The 19,874-nt window shown below is 33.2% G+C and overlaps 1 protein-coding gene across 3 annotated transcripts; it reads right to left on the reverse strand.

Moving 5' to 3' along the window:
* Positions 1–277: 277 nt before the first annotated feature.
* Positions 278–3,250, reverse strand: LOC107901686 (phosphatidyl-N-methylethanolamine N-methyltransferase). 3 transcript variants are annotated; one of them, XR_005914497.1, is made up of 3 exons: positions 2,803–3,163; positions 1,208–1,591; positions 278–694 (listed from the first exon to the last, which is right to left on the reverse strand). XR_005914497.1 is itself a non-coding variant. In XM_016827770.2 (2 exons), exons 1-2 carry the CDS (start codon positions 3,045–3,047, stop codon positions 1,342–1,344), a joined length of 495 nt encoding a protein of 164 aa, XP_016683259.1. In that variant the 5' UTR covers positions 3,048–3,250; the 3' UTR covers positions 1,049–1,341. The 3 variants fall into 3 exon arrangements, 2 of the variants coding, with proteins under 2 accessions (XP_016683259.1, XP_040951237.1); XM_016827770.2 differs by lacking the exon at positions 278–694 and having other exon boundaries at positions 1,049–1,591; positions 2,803–3,250; XM_041095303.1 differs by lacking the exon at positions 278–694 and having other exon boundaries at positions 1,049–1,599; positions 2,803–3,214.
* Positions 3,251–19,874: the final 16,624 nt, after the last annotated feature.

Below are 19,874 nucleotides of genomic sequence, written 5' to 3' on the forward strand. Positions count from 1 at the left end.
TTAAAAATTATTGAAGATAAATATTGAAGATAAAAAAAATAGAATAATAATTAATTAATAAAAGGCAAAGTTTTCATTTTGTGTAAAAATCATTTAATAAAAAAGCCTTAGATGGGTTAGTGGATATTTTTCAAATCATACGAGTCAGTGGTTTTTTGTCTCAAACGAAAAGGATTTTGATAAGTGAATAATTGTGCTTAAATGTTGTTCAGTCCTTTACCTTCAATTTTGCATTGTTTTAAGGCAAAATTCGAAGTTCTAAGAGCTATTTTAGTGTTTAGTGTTGTTTTGTCTCTTGCTATTTGTAGACATTTTGGTTGTAACACTCATTACCCAGACATTGTCGATGTTACATTTGATGCCTGAATGTCCTTAATAGAAACAAAATGTAGCTAGCGCAAGGTGTTCCACTAAAACACGCTTCCGTCAACTCCACAATTGTCTAACATATTACTCACACATGTGATCTGAATACTCGGTATACCTTATGCTTCTTGTCTTAAAGAAGATCACTTTCGACTAAACAACAATTATTATACCTCACATAAAGTATATCCTATTAGGTTAACCTCAATATATATCTCGCCAAGTTATCTTATCTGAAGACGACTCATTTAGAGGACCATACTTTGCCTTACATAATCAGCGTCACCACGGACTTCGCATGCTCCCATCAAATTCTACTTGAACCGACCTACAAAGTCAATACTCTCCATGATCATTTAAGTCCGTTGTCTAAAAGACACTTAAAGAACTTTGTACATAAAGAATTTGAACACTTCATGCATGGGACATGTGCCGAACACATTGTTACTACCCAACTCACTTCTCACCTTCTACCTTGCACCTTACAATTCTCCGCACCATCACCATGTGAAAAACCAGATACTGATAATAATGAGACAAGGCTTTCTTTGCCAAACACAAAAGAAGAACTTGCATTATCCTCATGGAAAATGAAAATATAGATGAAAAGGATCAGTCCTCACCATTTCACAAGCATTTTTCAACTAAGCCTTAAATCTTAATACTAAAAGAACACATGAAATACAACATACAAAATTTATTGGATCTATTCAAGTAAATTCAAGATCAAACTATTGTCCAGTTCATGTTCTAAAGCTATTGACCAGAAAACCAAATTCAGGAGCAGTTATGGAGTGTTACAAATATAGTTATCCAAAACAATTCAGTCAAAGAAGCTCACCCTCATTTTTAGCTTTCAGTTGTATCCTCATAAACATGGATTTATTTCCAAATTCACAACAACAAAGGAGCCCAATTCTCACCATGGAAACGTTTTTCAGAAATAAGTAAAGAGCTGACTGCAACCTCCAACAATTAGGATAAAGGCTTTGCACGTGTTGTCACATCTTCAGTTGATTCGATGTGGATCATAAATAGATAGCCCAACGACCAAAGGAGAATATATTGAAACGGTACCCAAGATAGACATGCTACAAGACTCATGATGCTCCCAACATACTGTGGATCTTTAATGAACCCAAAAGGGAATTCCCTTACCCATGGAATATTCTTTCCAAAGCGTACACCGTAATAAGTTCCAGATTCACCAAGCAATTGATACACCCTATAAAACTGAATTCAGTTAACTTCTGCAGGTAAGATCTAGGCTCCAAGCAACATTGCACCAAATTAATTCAATCCAACAACCTAAAGATGCTAAATCCACAAGGAAACTGACTAAATGGAAGATAAAAATAATTTGTTATATGAAGAGCAATCAAGTAGTAAATTCCTAAAGAACTACCTAGAATTGCCATGGAATTCATTTCTTAGAATGAGGCCATCAGATTCTTTGGACACTTAATATATATTCGGTACCATGATAATGACTGTAACAATATGGCATCACAATTAACAATGTGTAATTACAAGCTAAAATCCGACAATCATGTGGAAAAAGATATGGAAGAAAACTTTGGTGATGAACAATGTGAACCAGTTTTACTTTTTGGAGGCTTTCAACATCAAATAACCAGTGCTCTATGTACCCCCAGAGTCATCTATCTGTCACTGCATCTTAATGCTCATGTCTAAGATATTATCATGGGAAGCAAACCAGTCTTAGAGCAATGCCTCCGCATTTGCCATGATAATCAATAAACTCTCTCCCCAGTTTCACGGTAGAACACCAGGTGATCAAATAGTCAAATCAAAACATATTATCCGTACACCTAATCGTTTGCCAGTACAGAGGAAAGCAAAATCTTAACCCCGTAGGAAAATGAGAAAAGTAAAAGTTGACACTAAAGGGGGTTTGAAGCCCCCATCGTATCCCAAAACATGTAAGAACTCGGGACTTTCCGCCGAGGGAAACCTTGACTCATATCAGTATAATGAGAAAATTTTAGGACCATTGACACTTTATCTGCCTTCTTTAAGTACCCTAACCTTAAGGTTCTTCAGCTACTTATATTTTTTTAATATTTTATTTGCTCCTTCAAATTGGAATATTTGGTATTTCAATCTAAAGATCTCAGACACAGAATTCCCCCAAAAGAACTGTTCAAGGCCTGCTTATCCACATCTTCTAAACGGCATACCTAGAAAGCTTTTCCAATAAAGCCAACCGGATAGGATAGTTCATACACTGATATCCAGGCAAAAAATATATATTTTCTGATCCAAAAACTGGCTCAGGGATGAACCCCCCAAGTATCATAAAAAATGAAACTCTGTTCCATCAATATTTGGATAGAAATGAAAAATAGGCTCCTCAAATCCGCCTAGAAATGCTTATTTCGAAACCAATAATAACAAAAATAGAAAGGAACTGACCTGAAGTTGAGGAACTGACCGAAGGCAAAGAGGGGCCAAAAGTAAAGAGGGGGAGGCCAAGAGAAGGAAGAAACGGAAAAGAGAGAAACGAACTGAATTAGCTTGATGAAATGGGAGACAAGGGCCATCACCTTTGATGGGTCCCTTCCTTTCCCACAAAGGTTCACCCATGACTGTGGATATGTCCATAACAAGTAGTAAAATGGGAATGGCAACAAAACCCCTATGCCTGCCAAAATTCCCATTTTTTTTTCTTCTTTCTGATGTTTTCTTCTACTTAGTTGACATCCCAAACCATACCCAACGAAATGTTAGCAATCTGATTTTTGCTATCTTGTTGGGTATCTTTCGGTTTGTTTGTTGTGTTTTTAAGGGTTTTCTGGCCGGATAAAGATTTGGGCCCTCTTGGAATGTTACAAGTTCTACTAACGCTATGTCGGCTAAGCCTTTGAACTTCCTTGTAACCTCGCCAATAAATAATAACTCTATAATTATTGGGTAAAAGTATCATGGAGTCTCCTGTATTAGTAGTTAGATTATATTTTATCTCTTTTCTAAAAAATAAATAAATTAGCCCCTATACGTTAGATCAAAGAGCAAATTGATCATTTATGTTAAAAATTTCTTCTATTTTTACAGTTAAAAATTGGTGGAGTTGACGAAATAACCAAACAGTGACACCTTGTACCAGCCTATTTTCAATGGTACCAGGAACAATGGTTTTGGAATCCCATTTTTTGATGATTGAGTCAGTAAATATTATTTATTAATATTTACGAGTTTATGATAGTGTTATATTGAATTTTAGTCTAATAAATTTGCTAATTTGTCAAATAGTTAAAGTATGAGTGGTTTGACCCTAAAGTCAGTGATTTTAAAAAATGAGGTATCGGGACCACATTTCTATACACTGAGCCCATAAATATTTTATTAAATATTTACAGAGTTGTTATATAGGTGAATTAAAATTTTGGTCCGAAAAGTTTAGTGATTTGATGGTTAATTAAGGACTAGATCGTAAAAATCGTAAAGGTTAATTTTTATTGATTTTTATTAGCTAAAATATATATTAAGTAAATGTTTAAGGATCCGTAAGGCAAATAGACCCTAATGCTAAAGTTTGGACGGTTAATGCTTGTTAATTAATGATTTTATGTTAAAATTAAGTCAAAATAGTATTAATAAAAGGTTAAAACATAAAAATTAGAAAACCATTTTCACTTCATCACTGAAATTCAAACCAAAGCACCATTTTTGAAGCTTCAAGGTTCGGCCAAGTTGTTCATCTTGCATGAAGGTATAATTGAGGTCCATTTTTAGTAAATTTTATGTTTTTGAGATCGTTGTAGCTTTATTTAACGAGTCCGAGTATTAATTTGTAAAACTGTTAAAGATTTTAAAAGTTATCATTGATTATTTTAAGGTTTTTGATGTTAAATGGTAGATCTGTAAGCTTGGAAATGATTAAAGACTAATTTGTAATGTGAATTTGGTTAGTTTTGAATTTAGGGACTAAAATGAAAATATGTTGAAATTAGCATGAAATTATTATAATATAGATGCTTGAGAGTTGTATAAGGATGATTTTGAAGTTGGGATTAAATTTTAGGGTTTAAATATGGAAAATAAGCTTGTTTCGATTTTAGGGACTAAATTGAATAACCTGTAAAACTTTAGAGAAATTGTGAAAAGTGATAATAGGATATCATATGCATTAAATACGTTGTTATAAGGTAATTAGAACTTATAATTTAAAATGAATTACTTTATAGATCAAGAAACGAATCAACCAATAGATAATCGAGGAAAAAAGAAAATAACATATTAGTCCCTAACACTTCTACTATTATTGTTTACACCTGGTAAGTTCATACGATATAGTTCTATGTATTTTTATAATGTTTATGTTGAATTGTGTTTTCTGGAATATTCGAATGTATACTTAAATGTTGCAATTTAGTAAAAATGAGAGAAAAATGACTGAATTAAAAAGTGTTATATGATATGTTTACTGAGCCATAGGATAGGATACAATTGGAATAGCAATAGGGTTATATCATGCACTGTACAGGTTTGATATGAGGTAAGATGATGACGTACTATTTATTTATTGATCGTATTGAAATCCAACATTTGTTGCGGATTATTGAGTTGTCGTTACAGTGATCCATGTGTGTTTTGGGGGATATGAAGCCTACAAGCTTGGCACTCAGTGCCCAAGTGTGTTACTAGAAGGATGTTTAGCTTACGTATCACACTTAGTTTCCTCTAAGCTCAAAAATTAAGGAATAATTGAGGGGTTAAATTGAAAGAAGCTAAAGGTGGTGGCCTCTATTGAAAAATCAGGAAACTTTAGTAATTGATTTTAGACGTGATTGAGATCCAATTCTGGTTTGGTTGGATTAAGACCAGCTGGTTCCTTAGTGGGAGACAAAATGATTACCAATGGATGGTTTCTATGGGGTTGATAATCAAGCGTGAATGGCTATAGATAGTTGGGAAATGACTTCCTAGGAAGAGTTCTTCACAAATCTATTTCACCTTCTACTCTTCTTCATCTTCTTCCTTGGGAAAGAGATGGTTATGAGGTGATCATGAGGTTTGAACCAAAAAAATAGAGAATCCAGTAAGATGGTAAGGTTCTTAGTCCTTCTATATACATAAGATTAAGAAAATGAAGTAAAAGATTTCCAGAAACCTTTTTAGAGGTTTTGCATGCTTCTTGAAAATCGAGTTTTAAGCTGAAAATGCTAAGTTTAACTTACGATTTTGGTTGTAACGCTTAGCTTCCAAGAGAATGGAAGCTCTGGCATTTGGAAAAGCTTAGCTGAGAAGCCCAAGAAGTATCAAGTGAGTTTTCATACTCCATTTTTAGAATGTTGTATAACAAACTGATCTATCGTAATTCGGTATAGCAGATTAAACTAGTTTTTGCACTTGAAAAGCTTAAATACAAGTATTTTTTATTATGTTTTAATTAAGTTTTCTTAGTTTCATTTACATTCAATAAAAAGTGTAATTCAAGTCTTTTATTGGCCTTAGGGGCCGAATGAGGCCTAAGGGTAATCTAACATATTTTGTGGGTGTGCAAAAGACCATTAGGAGTATCAACTCAATACTGGTTACTGTGTTGCAACACGAGGAGTTTGATGTGGCAACATAGGGAGTAGAGAGTAAGAATTTCAAGACTGCCTTTAGTGTCGCGACACAACCAAAGGAGTCGTGACACACCCCTAAAGCTACCCTGAGTACGATCATACTGCCTTTGATGTCGCGACATCGGTCCTGAACGAAAATTACTTACGAGCCATTGGCGTTTTGGTCTGTACAGTCAAATATTAAACACGAATGCATCATCTGACCTAGGGTTGAGGACGATGACAGCCCTAAATCTATAAATAAGCTCATTTAACATTTGTTATGGACAACTTTTCATACTGTATAATTTTCTTTATAGTTTCAGTTTTTAGTTTTTCTTTTTTCTTAGGCTTTAGGTTATTTTCAATTTTGCATTTTTCGGGAGATTTGATTTGTGGAACATTGATCAACTCTTTATGGATTCCGTGCTTCAATTAAATACAATTTAGGATTCTCTTAAACCATAATCTCTTGATTTTTAATTAATATTCATCTTTTACATCAAGTTTATTATGGTTTTGAGATTCATGAGGAACTAATCCTCTTGTGGGGGATTAGCGAGTAGAGGTATGATTAATTGATTGTTGTGCAGGGCTCTCTTAAGTGGATCAGTTGTTTGGGAAATGACGAATTTAAATCCTAGGCTTGACGACCCTAGGAAGTCATTTAGGTGAGAAATTAAACCAAAATTGATATGGCCTATCCGTGAACACCTTAACCCCGAACCAGTTTGGACTGTAAGGTCGAGAGATAAGTAGTTATTGCTGACTCGTTATTCTAGCAGAAGATTAAGAGATCCTGCTAGGATAACAACTAGTTTATTAAAGAAGGAACCTAAAGTAACAGTTAATTATTATTATCGAAGTGAGCTAGTCACCCATGCTCAGATCTGATTAAGTTTCCATAGCAGATTTTCCAAGTTTTTTTATTTATATTATTTTATGTATTTAGTTATTAAAAACTCTTTCTTTATGTTTTGTGGTAATATAATTTATTTAAAGAACTAATTAGTTATATTTTTTCTTAGGTTAGGATTAATTTAGTGTCCGCCTCCCTTGGGTACTATCCTCGGAGTACTCACCAACTTCGTTGTAACTATATTACAACTGACCTGTATACTTGCGGATACCACCTATTTAACATATTTTGTTTATGATTTATACTCTAGACATTGGTACGTTCGGAGGCAGTCAATAACATAAGTCATTGTTGAGTTCTAACATAATGTATTATCTTTGTTGTTTGAGAATACTTGTATGCATAAGGTTGAGTAGGTTTATGAGTATCCGCTAGTGTGTCTGTAACACCCCAAACCCGGCCTAAACGTTATGGCCGAATCTGGCTATGTCATATTGTAACACCCCCTACCCGTATTCGACTCCGGAATAGGGTACGAGGCATTACCAAAACACATACATTTAGAAACTTATTAAACTGAGTTATAAAATTTCATACAGATTAAAACTTTCAAATTATTATCTTCGAATCGCTAATTAGGGCTTACAAGGCCCAATATATATATACTCATTCGATCCAAGCCTTATAGTTATCACCATTTGTTCATTTCATAACCATATATGAACTTATAATCCTTCACTTTCTCGTCATATGAATTTATCAATTATTACTTGATTCTCACGAGTACCTGAATTGATCCGTATCATTTCATATTCTTGTATCGTCATATTTTTCCTATTAAACCATTGTAATATATTAAATATTCAATATCTTATAAAGATTCGCTAATCTATCCTATACACTTTCACACAGATTAATTCACAATTCACAAGTCTTATCATTTCAAAGCTTATAAGACACATGTACATATCTATACTAACTCGTATGAGTCTCATACTCATTCATATGCTCAATAAATCCGTTAAATCATTTCAACATCGAAGAATCCACATTATGTCAAAAACAATACTAATAACAATCATAAATCTTTTCATATTAATTTCATATATCACTTACTGAACTTCAAATATCATTTCATAAATATGTAATTCACTAACACATCTTGCCATATACAATATCCAATTGGTGAAATCACTTAATTGAATTGAACTTCAACGATCACAATAAATCTATCACTTGAGTATGAGTCCATGTAACACTTACCAACTTTGTCAAATTAGTGAACGTCTTATGGAATTGAGTACTTTATTTTCTCGATGCCATAGTCCAGCTATGGTCTTACATGTAATCACATAACATATACCGATGCCATAGCCCATCTATAGTCTTACACGGAATTACATATCACTTATTGCCATGGTTCATCCATGGTATTTTCCGTCAATTCGTCTTTCTCACTGAACGAAAGTACTCAACCCTACGTTCTACTCAATTTGAACTTTCTTTCCAATTTATCTATCTTTCTCAACAATCATAATTCAACCATAAATATATATATATAGAATAATACATTATGTCATGCATAATACTAACAAATAATTATTTGGTTTCATCCATATGAATTTACAATTCAATTCATAATAACTAATTGAAATGAAACATTATGTAATTTCTAATTCAACGTTTATCAAATATAATCGGCATATGACCAATTTATATACAAATTATTCATATATTTTATTTTCCCTCCTCCTCCTCTCCATTCCACATCCTTAATGTACATAACACTCTTATAAATAACAGTTTCTATAATTTTACTATTCACTCACATGTATATTCAAAGCTATCTATCCGAGTCAGAGTCACTAAATTATTTTTATCTGGAGCTATAGAGCTCCAAATTAAGATCCGTTAATTTTCCCTGAAACTAGTTTCACATATCTTCTTACCATAAAATTTTTAGAATTTTTGACTTATCCAATAAGTACATTTTATTCTTTAAATTTTCCCTTGTTTCACTAATCGACAGTTTTGACCTCTCTTCACTAAAAATTAATTATCTCACTGTACAGAATTCGGATGGTACTTACGTTTATTTCACTTGAAAATAGACTCATTCAGGGTTCTAAACATAATTTTAGCCCGTAATTATTTTTGTACAATTTTTAACAATTTTCCAAAGTTAGAACAGGGGATTCCAAACTCATTCTGACCCTGTCTCACTAAACTTAAAATATCTCAAAATATATAAGTCTTTTGCTTGCTTTGTTTCTTTTCTGTAAAAATAGACTCATTAAGCTTTCATTTCATATCTTATTCACTCTCTAATTCGATTTCCACCATTTATGGTGATTTTTCAAAATCACACAACTGTTTCTGTCCAAAACTATTTTGTTGCTAATTCTACTATTTCATAATTTCACTTTTTCACTTTCGATCACTATTCAATTAAATTCCACACATATATCCATCATTCAATTACACTTAATCGTTACATGATCTCATGTATTTTCACTTAGTCAATTTCCGGTTGAACACTCGGAATATACACGGATACGTAGAGAATTAGCATATAAGTGACACACTGATATGTAGCCGAAGCTACCACTGATACGTAGTCGTAGCTACCACTGAAATGTAGCCGAAGCTACCACTGATATGTAGCCATAGCTACTATTGAAATGTAACCGAAGCTACCACTGATCAATAACACTGGAAATGTCCACGGGCCTGCTCACACAAGCTGTCAGGTATCTGCAACACATGCTAGATCACCCAGCACCCGGGACTCAGTGTAACACTATAACACTGGTCTCTAATGACATGTCACTTGTATCCACTTCTATTCCTAAGTTCAACCGGGAATTTACACTTTACACTTTATTTTAAACACTTTATCACTTGAGTAATTCATGAACAGTTTTCCTTCCGCATTCAATATTAATTCATGTATCAAATATAATTCACAATTTATAAAAGTATATTGTTATTATTTACACGTAACTTATTTTGGTGCAACAATATAAAATTTAGCAATTTAGTCTTTAATCTTTTCTTTTCTCCGATCAAGGTCGATTCCACTTCTTTCTTGATCTATAATAACACATTTAACTTATTTAATACTCACATTTATCAAAATAGTCCTTGACTCAAACTTTAAAAAATTACAATTTTACCCTTAAACTTTTGCATATTTATACTTTTGCCCCAAAGCTCATAAATTAAACTTCATACCTTATTCTTATGTACTATGACATGCTGAAAATTTTTCCCTTCTATGGTAGCATCGAATTCCCACTCTAACACTTACTTATGAACATTAGGTACTTTTACCGATTATATCGTTTTACTCGTTTTCACTTAAAATCGCTTAGTAAAAGTTGTTTAACATAATTTCAAGCTTCATATTTTACCACAAAACATCAAAATAAACACATTTCACCTATGGGTATTTTTCCAAATATAAACCCTAGGCTAAATTATTGCTAGAATAAGCTAAATCAAGTTATCGGGTCTCCAAAAACGTAAAGAACATTAAAAACGGGGCTTGGAATCACTTACTATGGAGATTAGAAGCTTGAAAACCCTAAATATGGCTCCCCCCCCTTTTGAAATTCGGCCAAGGCTTGAAGATGGACAAATTTTTGGCTATTTTGGCATTTTTAATTCTTTTAATCACTAATTAATCAAAATGTCCCCAACTTAAAAATATCTTGTTTCACTTATCTCATGTCCATTTTTGTCCAAAAATTTAACCAATGGTCTAATTTCCATTTAAGGATCTCTAATTTAAAATTTCATAAGAATTGGACACTTTTAACGTGTAGAACTCAACTTTTGTACTTTTTACAATTTAGTCCTTTTTACTAGATTGAGTGCCCAAACATCGAAATTTTTGAACGAAATTTTCACAAAATCATTCCATGAAATCGTAGACCATAAAAATATAATAAAAATAATTTTTTACTCGTCAAATTTGTGGTCTCGAAACCACTGTTCCGACTAGGCAAAAAATCAGGCTGTTATAGTGTCGGTATGAAAGAAATGGTTATCATTTTATGCCTGAAAAGTAGCGCACCCCTTGAAAGTATGTTATGCGTTGCATTTTTGTGACAATGGAGTACGAAAGGGGGAGATTATTGATGACTTAGCTGAAGTTAGGATTGGGAAAGGATGTTATGGATACCGTCATACGATGTTATTGGGTGCAAACTGTGATGAGCGAAGCTCCGAGCCTTGCAGTGGGGACACTTTGGTGTTCGAGCATCAATGCATGTATAATGAACTGAAGGTATGGGCAGAAGAATAGATAAATGGATTTCCATTAATATTCTGCCATACAATGTTGCTGGATGCAAATCGTGATGTGCAAAGCTCCGAGCCTTGCGGAGGGAACACTGCAGTGTTCGAGCATCAAGGTTATATGTGAAATGAAATGCTATCAACTGGTCATTTGAGGCTACACTGTGACAACAGTTATTAGGTTTTATAGAACAACACCGCGACTGCAATCAACAGGCTCTATGGAGCTACATCGCGATGGCGATAAGGTCTTACAAAAGACAAGGTCATAACTTAGCTTTGACAACCAGTACAGTCTGTCTAGATAGTAAACATGAAGTAGTCCACAGAGACAGTAAACAGAAAGACGTTTGCTAAGAGCTTAAATATGGGATTTCAGGTGTAAGACCATAACTTGGATATGGCAACCAATAGATCCCGTCAGGACATTAAACATGGGGTATATTGTGTAAGACCATAGCTTGGTTATGGCAGCATAGAGAGTGTCCACTGGGACATTAAAAGCGATGCAGTCTACCAAGACAGTAAACACGGGGTAATCTATCAGGACATTAAACATGAAGTATGTTGTAAGATCATAGCTCGACTGTGGCAGCAAGAGAGTCCGTCGGACACTAAAAATGGAGTAGTCCACCGAGATAGTAAACACAGGGAAGTCCGTCAAGACATTACACATGGAGCCTGATGATTAAGACTCTAGCATGACTATGGAAACATATGTAGTCTGCTAAGACATTAAACGCCATGTAGTCTGTTGGGACATTTAACATGGGGTAGACCACCAAGACGATAATGATGGCAAATCACGAATATGGAAAAAAGAGTTTGAGGAAAATGCTAATATTGGCAAGCTTTAGTTATCAAGTGGATTCTTAGGACTCTGTCAAGCAAGGCAAAGGTAGTAGAAATAAGAATAGTCTGCTTAAACAGTAATTGAAGAAGCTGTAAGGCACATAGGTGGTAACCCAGTAAGATTTAGACATTGGAAAGGACGTGCCAATAAGGTATGGAATATAGGAAAACGAAAGAAGACCTATTTGATGATCACAGATAATGATCTGTCATTAAGAAACGCCAGAAGGTGCTTAGAGAAAGTTGGTAACCTAGGGGTTCCATCACAAGTAGCCCGGATAGTCTATTGGGTAAAGAGGGGTTAGTTAGAACCCATTGACAAGAAGAGGTACTAAGGAGGGTAATCTAGGTGACAAATATATCTGTTAAGGCTATTCCTCTCTAAGGAAAATCTATGACGAAAAATCCACTAAGGAAAATTTTCATAGAGAATCGTCATATAAGGGAGACCGAGAACTAGAACGGTTATTTAGATAACTGTCTATCGAAAACTGTAAGTCCAATATAGACGAACTTGTTACACCCTAAAAGCAAGGTATCACAAATAGGGAAGATTTCAAGGAAGTAATCCGCACAAAATTTCAACCTGAATGAATAGTAGAATTAGAAATGATAAAATAAGGATAAGACTGCTAGTGCGGCGTGGGCCATTTCTAGAAGGCATTATGAGTAGAATGTCTATTTATCTTACAGAAATAGGGTGGACAGTAGGTGATATGTGTAAGGGACAAGTGAGTATCCACTGGAATTAGTTGAATGGTCATAAGCAGACCAAGTAACGATCGCCCAACAATCATTCCGCCATTAAAGAAAGGCGAAAGGTGAATAGAGAGTAGTGTGTGATTGGTTCTTTTCTATTTAAACCATGTAATATGGGGTCTATTTTTGTGTAATGTAATAAAGAAACTCGCTATGTTCATTCGAACTTAAAAGGATTTTGACTTGTCGTTGTAGGATTCGCGAGATAAGGAACTCAATGAGGGACTAAGCCAAACCATGTTAGATACAAGATCATCGTCAGTAAGGTGTCATGCACATAGAAAATGGGGTAACTTTAAAGGCTTCGTCTCGAGGTCAAATATATTGTAGTTAAATAGTTCCCTTAAAGTTTGAGATTGGAGATAGTAAACTTTTGTTTTAATTTATAGTTTCAGTTGTAAGAGGTATTTATTATTTAATAAAGTTTGTCTTGAAATTATTAAGTTTAAAATTCAGTATTTAGTCCAAACCGATCCATTTGTGGCACTCCACACTCAGATTCAATGATCAGGTCAGGTGAGTAGGGCTGTAAATGAACTAAGCTTGAATGAACAAACCTTTGTTCATGTTCGTTTGTTTATTTTTAAGATTGTTCCTGTTTAATTTATGTTCGCTAAGAATTTCAAATTTTTGTTCATGTTTTTTTATTTAAAATGATGTGTGTTCATGTTCGCTTATTTAATGTTCACGAACATGTTCATTTAACTTAATCGAACATGTTCACGAACAATGTTAATGAATAATAAACAAACAAACAATAAATACATACATACATCTAGAAAGATATTATTTTAATATTTTTATAAGAAAATATCATTAATAAATAAATGAGTCATGAACGATTCTATAAACGAGCCAATAAACAAGCTTTTAAACGAGCTTGTTCGTGAACATAAACGAACCGAACACATCTCAGTTCATGTTCGTTCGTTTATTAAACGAACATAAAAATTGTGTTCATACTCATTTATTTAGCTTAGTAAATGAACAGTATACGAACGGTTCATTAACAGTTCATCGAACGTTCTGTTCATTTACACCCCTACAGGTGAGGGTGTTACACTACGGTCTTGACACTTAGTGCCCAGGTGTGTTCATCAATGGTATGGCTTGTTTGAGCAATTAGGTATGTTTTGGGTGGTTACTCGCGTATCCATATTTGTTCATTATAGTTCATCAAGCTAAATTGATATGGTTAGTGAATAATGATGAATGGTAAAAGTATTATAATGAGATAAAGTATAGTTTTATGATGTAAAAGTGAATATGTTCAATGGTTTGATGATCTCTTCGATTGATATTGAATTATATTGAATGAAATGTTTTATTCAATATGTATACAATGAATTCACCTGATGATATGAATTGTGATAACAGGGTAAACTGTTTAGTTAATTGTGTTAATTTATAATTGTGGGAATTAAGATAAGTTATATGTTTTAAACCTGTGAACTTACTTAGCTTATTAGAATCTTACTCTAGTTCACTTTTTGTTTCCTATAGTTATTGTTTTGCGGAACACGACAATCGGATCATTCTAAAGATCACACATCCAGCCTCCATTTTGGTAGACTTTTAATCGTTCAACTCAGTTATGTGGCATGTAAATAGGGGTTGAATTGTATATAAGTGTCTTGTAAAAGCAAAGTGTGAATGGTGTTATATAATGTATATGTGTTTGATAGCATTTGGGATATGTTTGATTATAGCTTGAAATGGTAATTTTGAAGGTGGTTAAGCATGAGAACTGTGATAGATTTATATGGATGTTTGGCATGTTTAGTTATGATATGTAATGTTTGAATAGGTGAGATTGTGTTGGATATTATGGCATAAAAGTTTAACAAATGAATTAGATGTTTTAGGTATGATATGTGGTTTAGTTTTGATATCAAGCTTATGGTTTATAGAATTGGCCTTTTTGGTAAATATTAGATGATTGAAAGTTTTGTTTTGTTTGTATACAGGGTACATGTGTACTTACTTTCTATCTTGGCATGAATAGAGTTGAACTTTGGTATTAATTCATGTTTGTGATGGTGTCTTGAGGCATATTGCTTAAAACTAGAAAATGATACATTTTGGCATGCTTTTGTACATATTGAACAGGTTTAAGGATTGGTTAAGTGTATACTTATGTCATATTAGAAAATGTGGTTTTGTAACATGAATAAAGAGGTACCTAATTCATACACGGGCTAACACACAGCCGTGTGTCACACACAGACATGTGACATGGCTATGTACTATTTATGAATTAAGAGGTTTTAGTTAAACACAGCTTCATATTGTTACACGGGCTGGCCACATGCCCATGTGGTACTATAAATATGGTCAATGGATTTTCCATACGGTCTCAGTCTCTCAAACGGCCCAGCCACACGGCCGTGTGATTGTTTGTAAGTTTTTGCATTTAGGTCCACACGGTTGCAGATTGTAACACGGCCTAGGCACATGGTTGTGTGTGCAACAGCTCATTTTTTAGTGGTGTCGAAAATAGTGGTTTTTGGGCCACAAATTTGACGAATGCATTCGTAAATATTATTATTTAATATTTATGAATTAAATCTAATATTATATTGAATTTTAGATATGATAATTTTTTTAATTAAATGAATAGTTAAGTACAAGAGATTTGTCTTTAAAGTCAAGTGGTTTTGGAAAATGAGGTATTGGGACCTCGTTTCTAGAAACCGATGCGGTAAATATTTTTACTAAATATTTACGGAATGATTATATAGTCACATTGAAATTTGGTTCAGAAATTTTACCGTTTGGATAGTTAATTAAGTAAAAAAAGACTAAATCGTAGTAGCTACAAAAGTCACTCACTATATGTCTATTTGTATAAAATAGTTATAAATCATGGATTATGGGTTTTATATGGTAATTATACACATTTGAAACATAGTAAACGGTTAGGTGGTGGGTAGGTGGAAATTAAATTTAAAAAACAAGGTTAATTTAGTAATTTAATAAATAAGTAAAATTAAAAGATAAAAATATGTTATCATCTACATTTCATCTTCATCACCGAAATTGAAAGAAGAAAAAAACCATTTTTATGAGTTGAAGTTTGGCCAAGCTTAGTTCACTTTGCATGGTATGCTTTTGTTACCCGTTTTTAGTAATTTCTATGTTTTTGATATCGTTGTAGCTTAATCTAGCTAAATCGAGGATTAATTCATAAAACTGTTAAATGTTTATAATTTTACCATGAATGAATTTGTGGTGTTTATGAATTTTTATGATAGATTATTGAGCTTGGTTGTTAAATACGGCTATTTTGTTAAGTAACTTTTGTTGATTTTAGAGATTAAGACTAAGTTATTAAAATTGTAAAATAACATGTAAATCTTGTAATATAATGATAAAAGTGGACTTTTTAGGGATCATATAGAATTCGGCACAATGTTTTTTGGGCTAAATTGTGATAATTGTGAGAATTTAGGTTGTAGGGGCTAAATTGGATAAAAGGTAAAAGTTTAGGGTAAATGTGTAAAATTTCATTAAAGGGTTAATTGCTTAAATTTAAGTGTTTTAAGATGTTTAATTTGGTTAAAGTGAATCAAACTATTATATTTAGATCAAGAAACGGACCAGTCTGTGGATAAACAGGGGAAAGGAAAAGTCATCGAGTAATCGTCGTCTGTGTTGTTAGCTATCGTATTTTGGTAAGTTCGCATTATGCTTATTATATTTATAATGATTTTAATTATTACGTGTTTAAATAAATGTATTTAATGTTGTTATTATTTATTGGAAGAGGAATGAAATGAAAGAATAAAGTCAGTATGAGATGTACGAAAAAGTAGGCCTTGAGCCGGTGTTTATTTAGCAAGCTGTGAGTCAATGTTTATTTAGCAAGTACTATGTACCGGTGATAGATACCATACCGATGACTTGAGATCCTGCAAGTGTTATGGATTTTCTGAAGCTTGTCTGAGCAGCATCGTGTATTGGTTAAAGTCTTTATGCTGACTCGTATGAGCATTACCCTCTCGTGTATCCGAAGTTGATTTACTATCTTTCTTCCAGAAAAATAAATAATTATTAAAAGGAAAATGGAATGAGATGATATGATATGATATGATGAACCGTATCTTAGTATGTGATTATTTGATGTGTTGTATTTTGATGACATGAATCATCCAGGTTTAAGTATTTTGGAAAGTTTAAAAGATGAGATATGACAAGGATCGTTAGTTTCATGTTTTTGTATAATTTATAATTAAGTTAGCAGGTATGTGTTGTTTTATTTAACGAACTTACTAAGCTTTATGAAAGCTTACTTTATTTGGTTTGTTTCATTGCAGATTGTTGAATTTTCACTGTTGATTGGAACATTGTTGGAGATCACACTATTCGACAACTTATCTGATAGCCTTTTTATTTATTTTGGCCCGATTATAAGTGGCATGTAAATAGGGTTTTGGATATGTAAATTATAATTATTTTGGTTATATTATGGGGACTTGAAATTATGGTATGTATATTGATGTAAATCCTATTTGGTAACTCGGTTGGTTGTGGTTTGTGATGGTGGTTGCATAAGCTGATATTTAGATGCATTTAAATGGTTGTGTTAGTAATTTAGGATAATAAGCAACCTTGAAATGCTTTGTGTTTGAAAGAATTTTACTTGAAGTACATGTTTGATTGTATGATGGGTGTTTATATTTCAAATTGAGGTGTCACTGAAGGCATATTGGTTAGGCACTTAGGTTGGATGATTTTGGTATGTTTTGGCATGTTTTAATGTGTTTTGAATAGGTAAAAATGATTGGAAATGGTTTGCCTTAGAACTTTAGAAATTGTAACACCATATACCCGGCCTAGTCGCCAAGCATGAATATCAGGATGCCACACCACCGTATCATATTATACACAACAAGTAAAACCTCATTCTAAACATCATTGTTACATGCTAAACATGCATCGAATAGTCTTATAATAATAATTAAACATGCATAAGGTCCATTTAGCAAAATCTCAAAACTGACCACGTAAGTATCGATACTGAAGGTGAGGTATCGATAATTCTCTCAAGTGGTATCAATACCACTTGGAAAATCAGTACCAAAACTGCTTATTATTTATCGCTTAAAAACCCAAACCTCAAAAATTATTGGCACCTCTGCCAAAGTATCGATATTTCTATCTCGAGTATCAATTCTCGTGATAAGGTATCGATACCAAATTGCGTCACTATCTCCTTGTATAGTTCAACAGAGGTATCATTTTAAAACATGAATATCGATACCTCTGTTCCAGATCAGAAAAATACAATTAACTTGAGCATATAAATCACTCCAACATGTACCAATTCATCATGCTAACATATTGTCATCAAATAAACATCAAAATGGCCTTAATAGTAGTATCAAACATCGAAACTAACTTCAAATGATAATCGACATAATACGATTCAATTCTTAAAATCCTAAAAGTAATTAAGCTATAGAACTTCCAAAGCATCATGAAAAATATCATTAAAAGTCACCACATTACCTTATTCCCAAAACATAAACAAATAACAATAATACCTACGAAAACACGAAAATGGACTTGTTTGGATCACCCCTTCGAAACCACACCACTCACACCGGCACACAACTAATCTATAATGGTTAAAGAAAGGAGTGAGTGAGCTTAACAAGCTAGTGAATGTCTAGAACAACTACCATGCAAACAGTTCATCAAGCATTAACAAAACCTCCATTTAGCATAAATACAACATCTTAATGTTATTTTCATATTACTTGTTCATGCATCTTTCAATGATTTATTTAAATAATAATCACATATCATTTAAGCATACACCACAATACTCATAAACATATTCATTGATAATTTGGCAATTGAGCTATGAAACGTAAAAGTGGGCTCTATCACCACTTATCGGATACACGGATCTCCAACACACCAAATGACTCATAGAGTTGAACATATCCCAAAAAGTAAAACATATAGCTAGCACTCTCCATCACACCAAACATATCTCGCTGAATATAGCTTAGCTCACATTTTCTTTTCTCTCCAACATGTCCCAATGCCTCAATACCCAAATCACATAACACATATAAGTGAGTACTCACAATCTTATGGCATGCCAACTATATCCAATGGTCTCAAGGTTCACAAGGCCAAAATATCCATTATTAACACACACATTTACTTACCATTCACTGCACTTTCTCTCTACATAATCACATTATAAGCACAACATATTCATTTTCATAAGGCACGTATATCATGCCCACAATTCACTCTTTCACAATAGCCATCATAAGCTTATTACACATGTCACAATGTCACATTATAATCCAAAAATTCACAACATATATTTTTTGGATCATTGGGATGTGCCATGGCATAGTGGAAAAATTATTCCGTTATCAAACTAGGAATCCATGCACGAGGAACAAATCGGGAAGAAAAGGTTTGAAAAATATACCTTTCGTATTCTGAAAGATAAGAATGAATCATTGTTTTTTAATCCCCTTCGCGTCGTGTCGATCCAAAGTCGGAACAAAATTGTCCCGGCCTCTACTTAGTCCACCATGTTGCAAACCGAGCGAACAAAAACTCTCACTAGTCTACCTAGGCTCTTTTTCTTTTTCTGGTTAATGTTGTTTAACACTCTTCTGCACCCTATGGTTTTTTTATGATTCCTTTTATTTAATATCCCTAAAAAATGAAATCTCCTTTTTGGTGCCAGAATATATATGAATCAAATTCATACATTTATTTTAATTATGTTCTCTGTTCTTGTACAACGAATCTGTACACATATTGTGTTTATTATTTAATTGTTAATTTAAATTAATTCAATAATTAATATAATTCTCGTGACAGTTAAATTTAATACCAACTATGTTTAGATTATGTTCATTTTAACCATAAGGTGTACCCTGTAGGCTTTTCCAATGAGTTGCATCTAGTAATGCATCATCACTACCCAAGTTACAAGAAGTTGTGGTTTAACATAACCTTCATGTGATAAATTTTCATGTATTATATCCGTTTGTCCTTTATATCTCTATTGGACACAAGTCATGAAATAGTCACACTTGCAAAGTCCAAGCTCATGTTTCTTGATACCCGAAGTTGACTACAATAAACAAATAAGTGTAATATCTCATGTTAACTTATTTGAGCAA

This window comes from Gossypium hirsutum, chromosome D06 (assembly GCF_007990345.1).
Source record: "Gossypium hirsutum isolate 1008001.06 chromosome D06, Gossypium_hirsutum_v2.1, whole genome shotgun sequence".
NCBI lineage: Eukaryota > Viridiplantae > Streptophyta > Magnoliopsida > Malvales > Malvaceae > Gossypium > Gossypium hirsutum.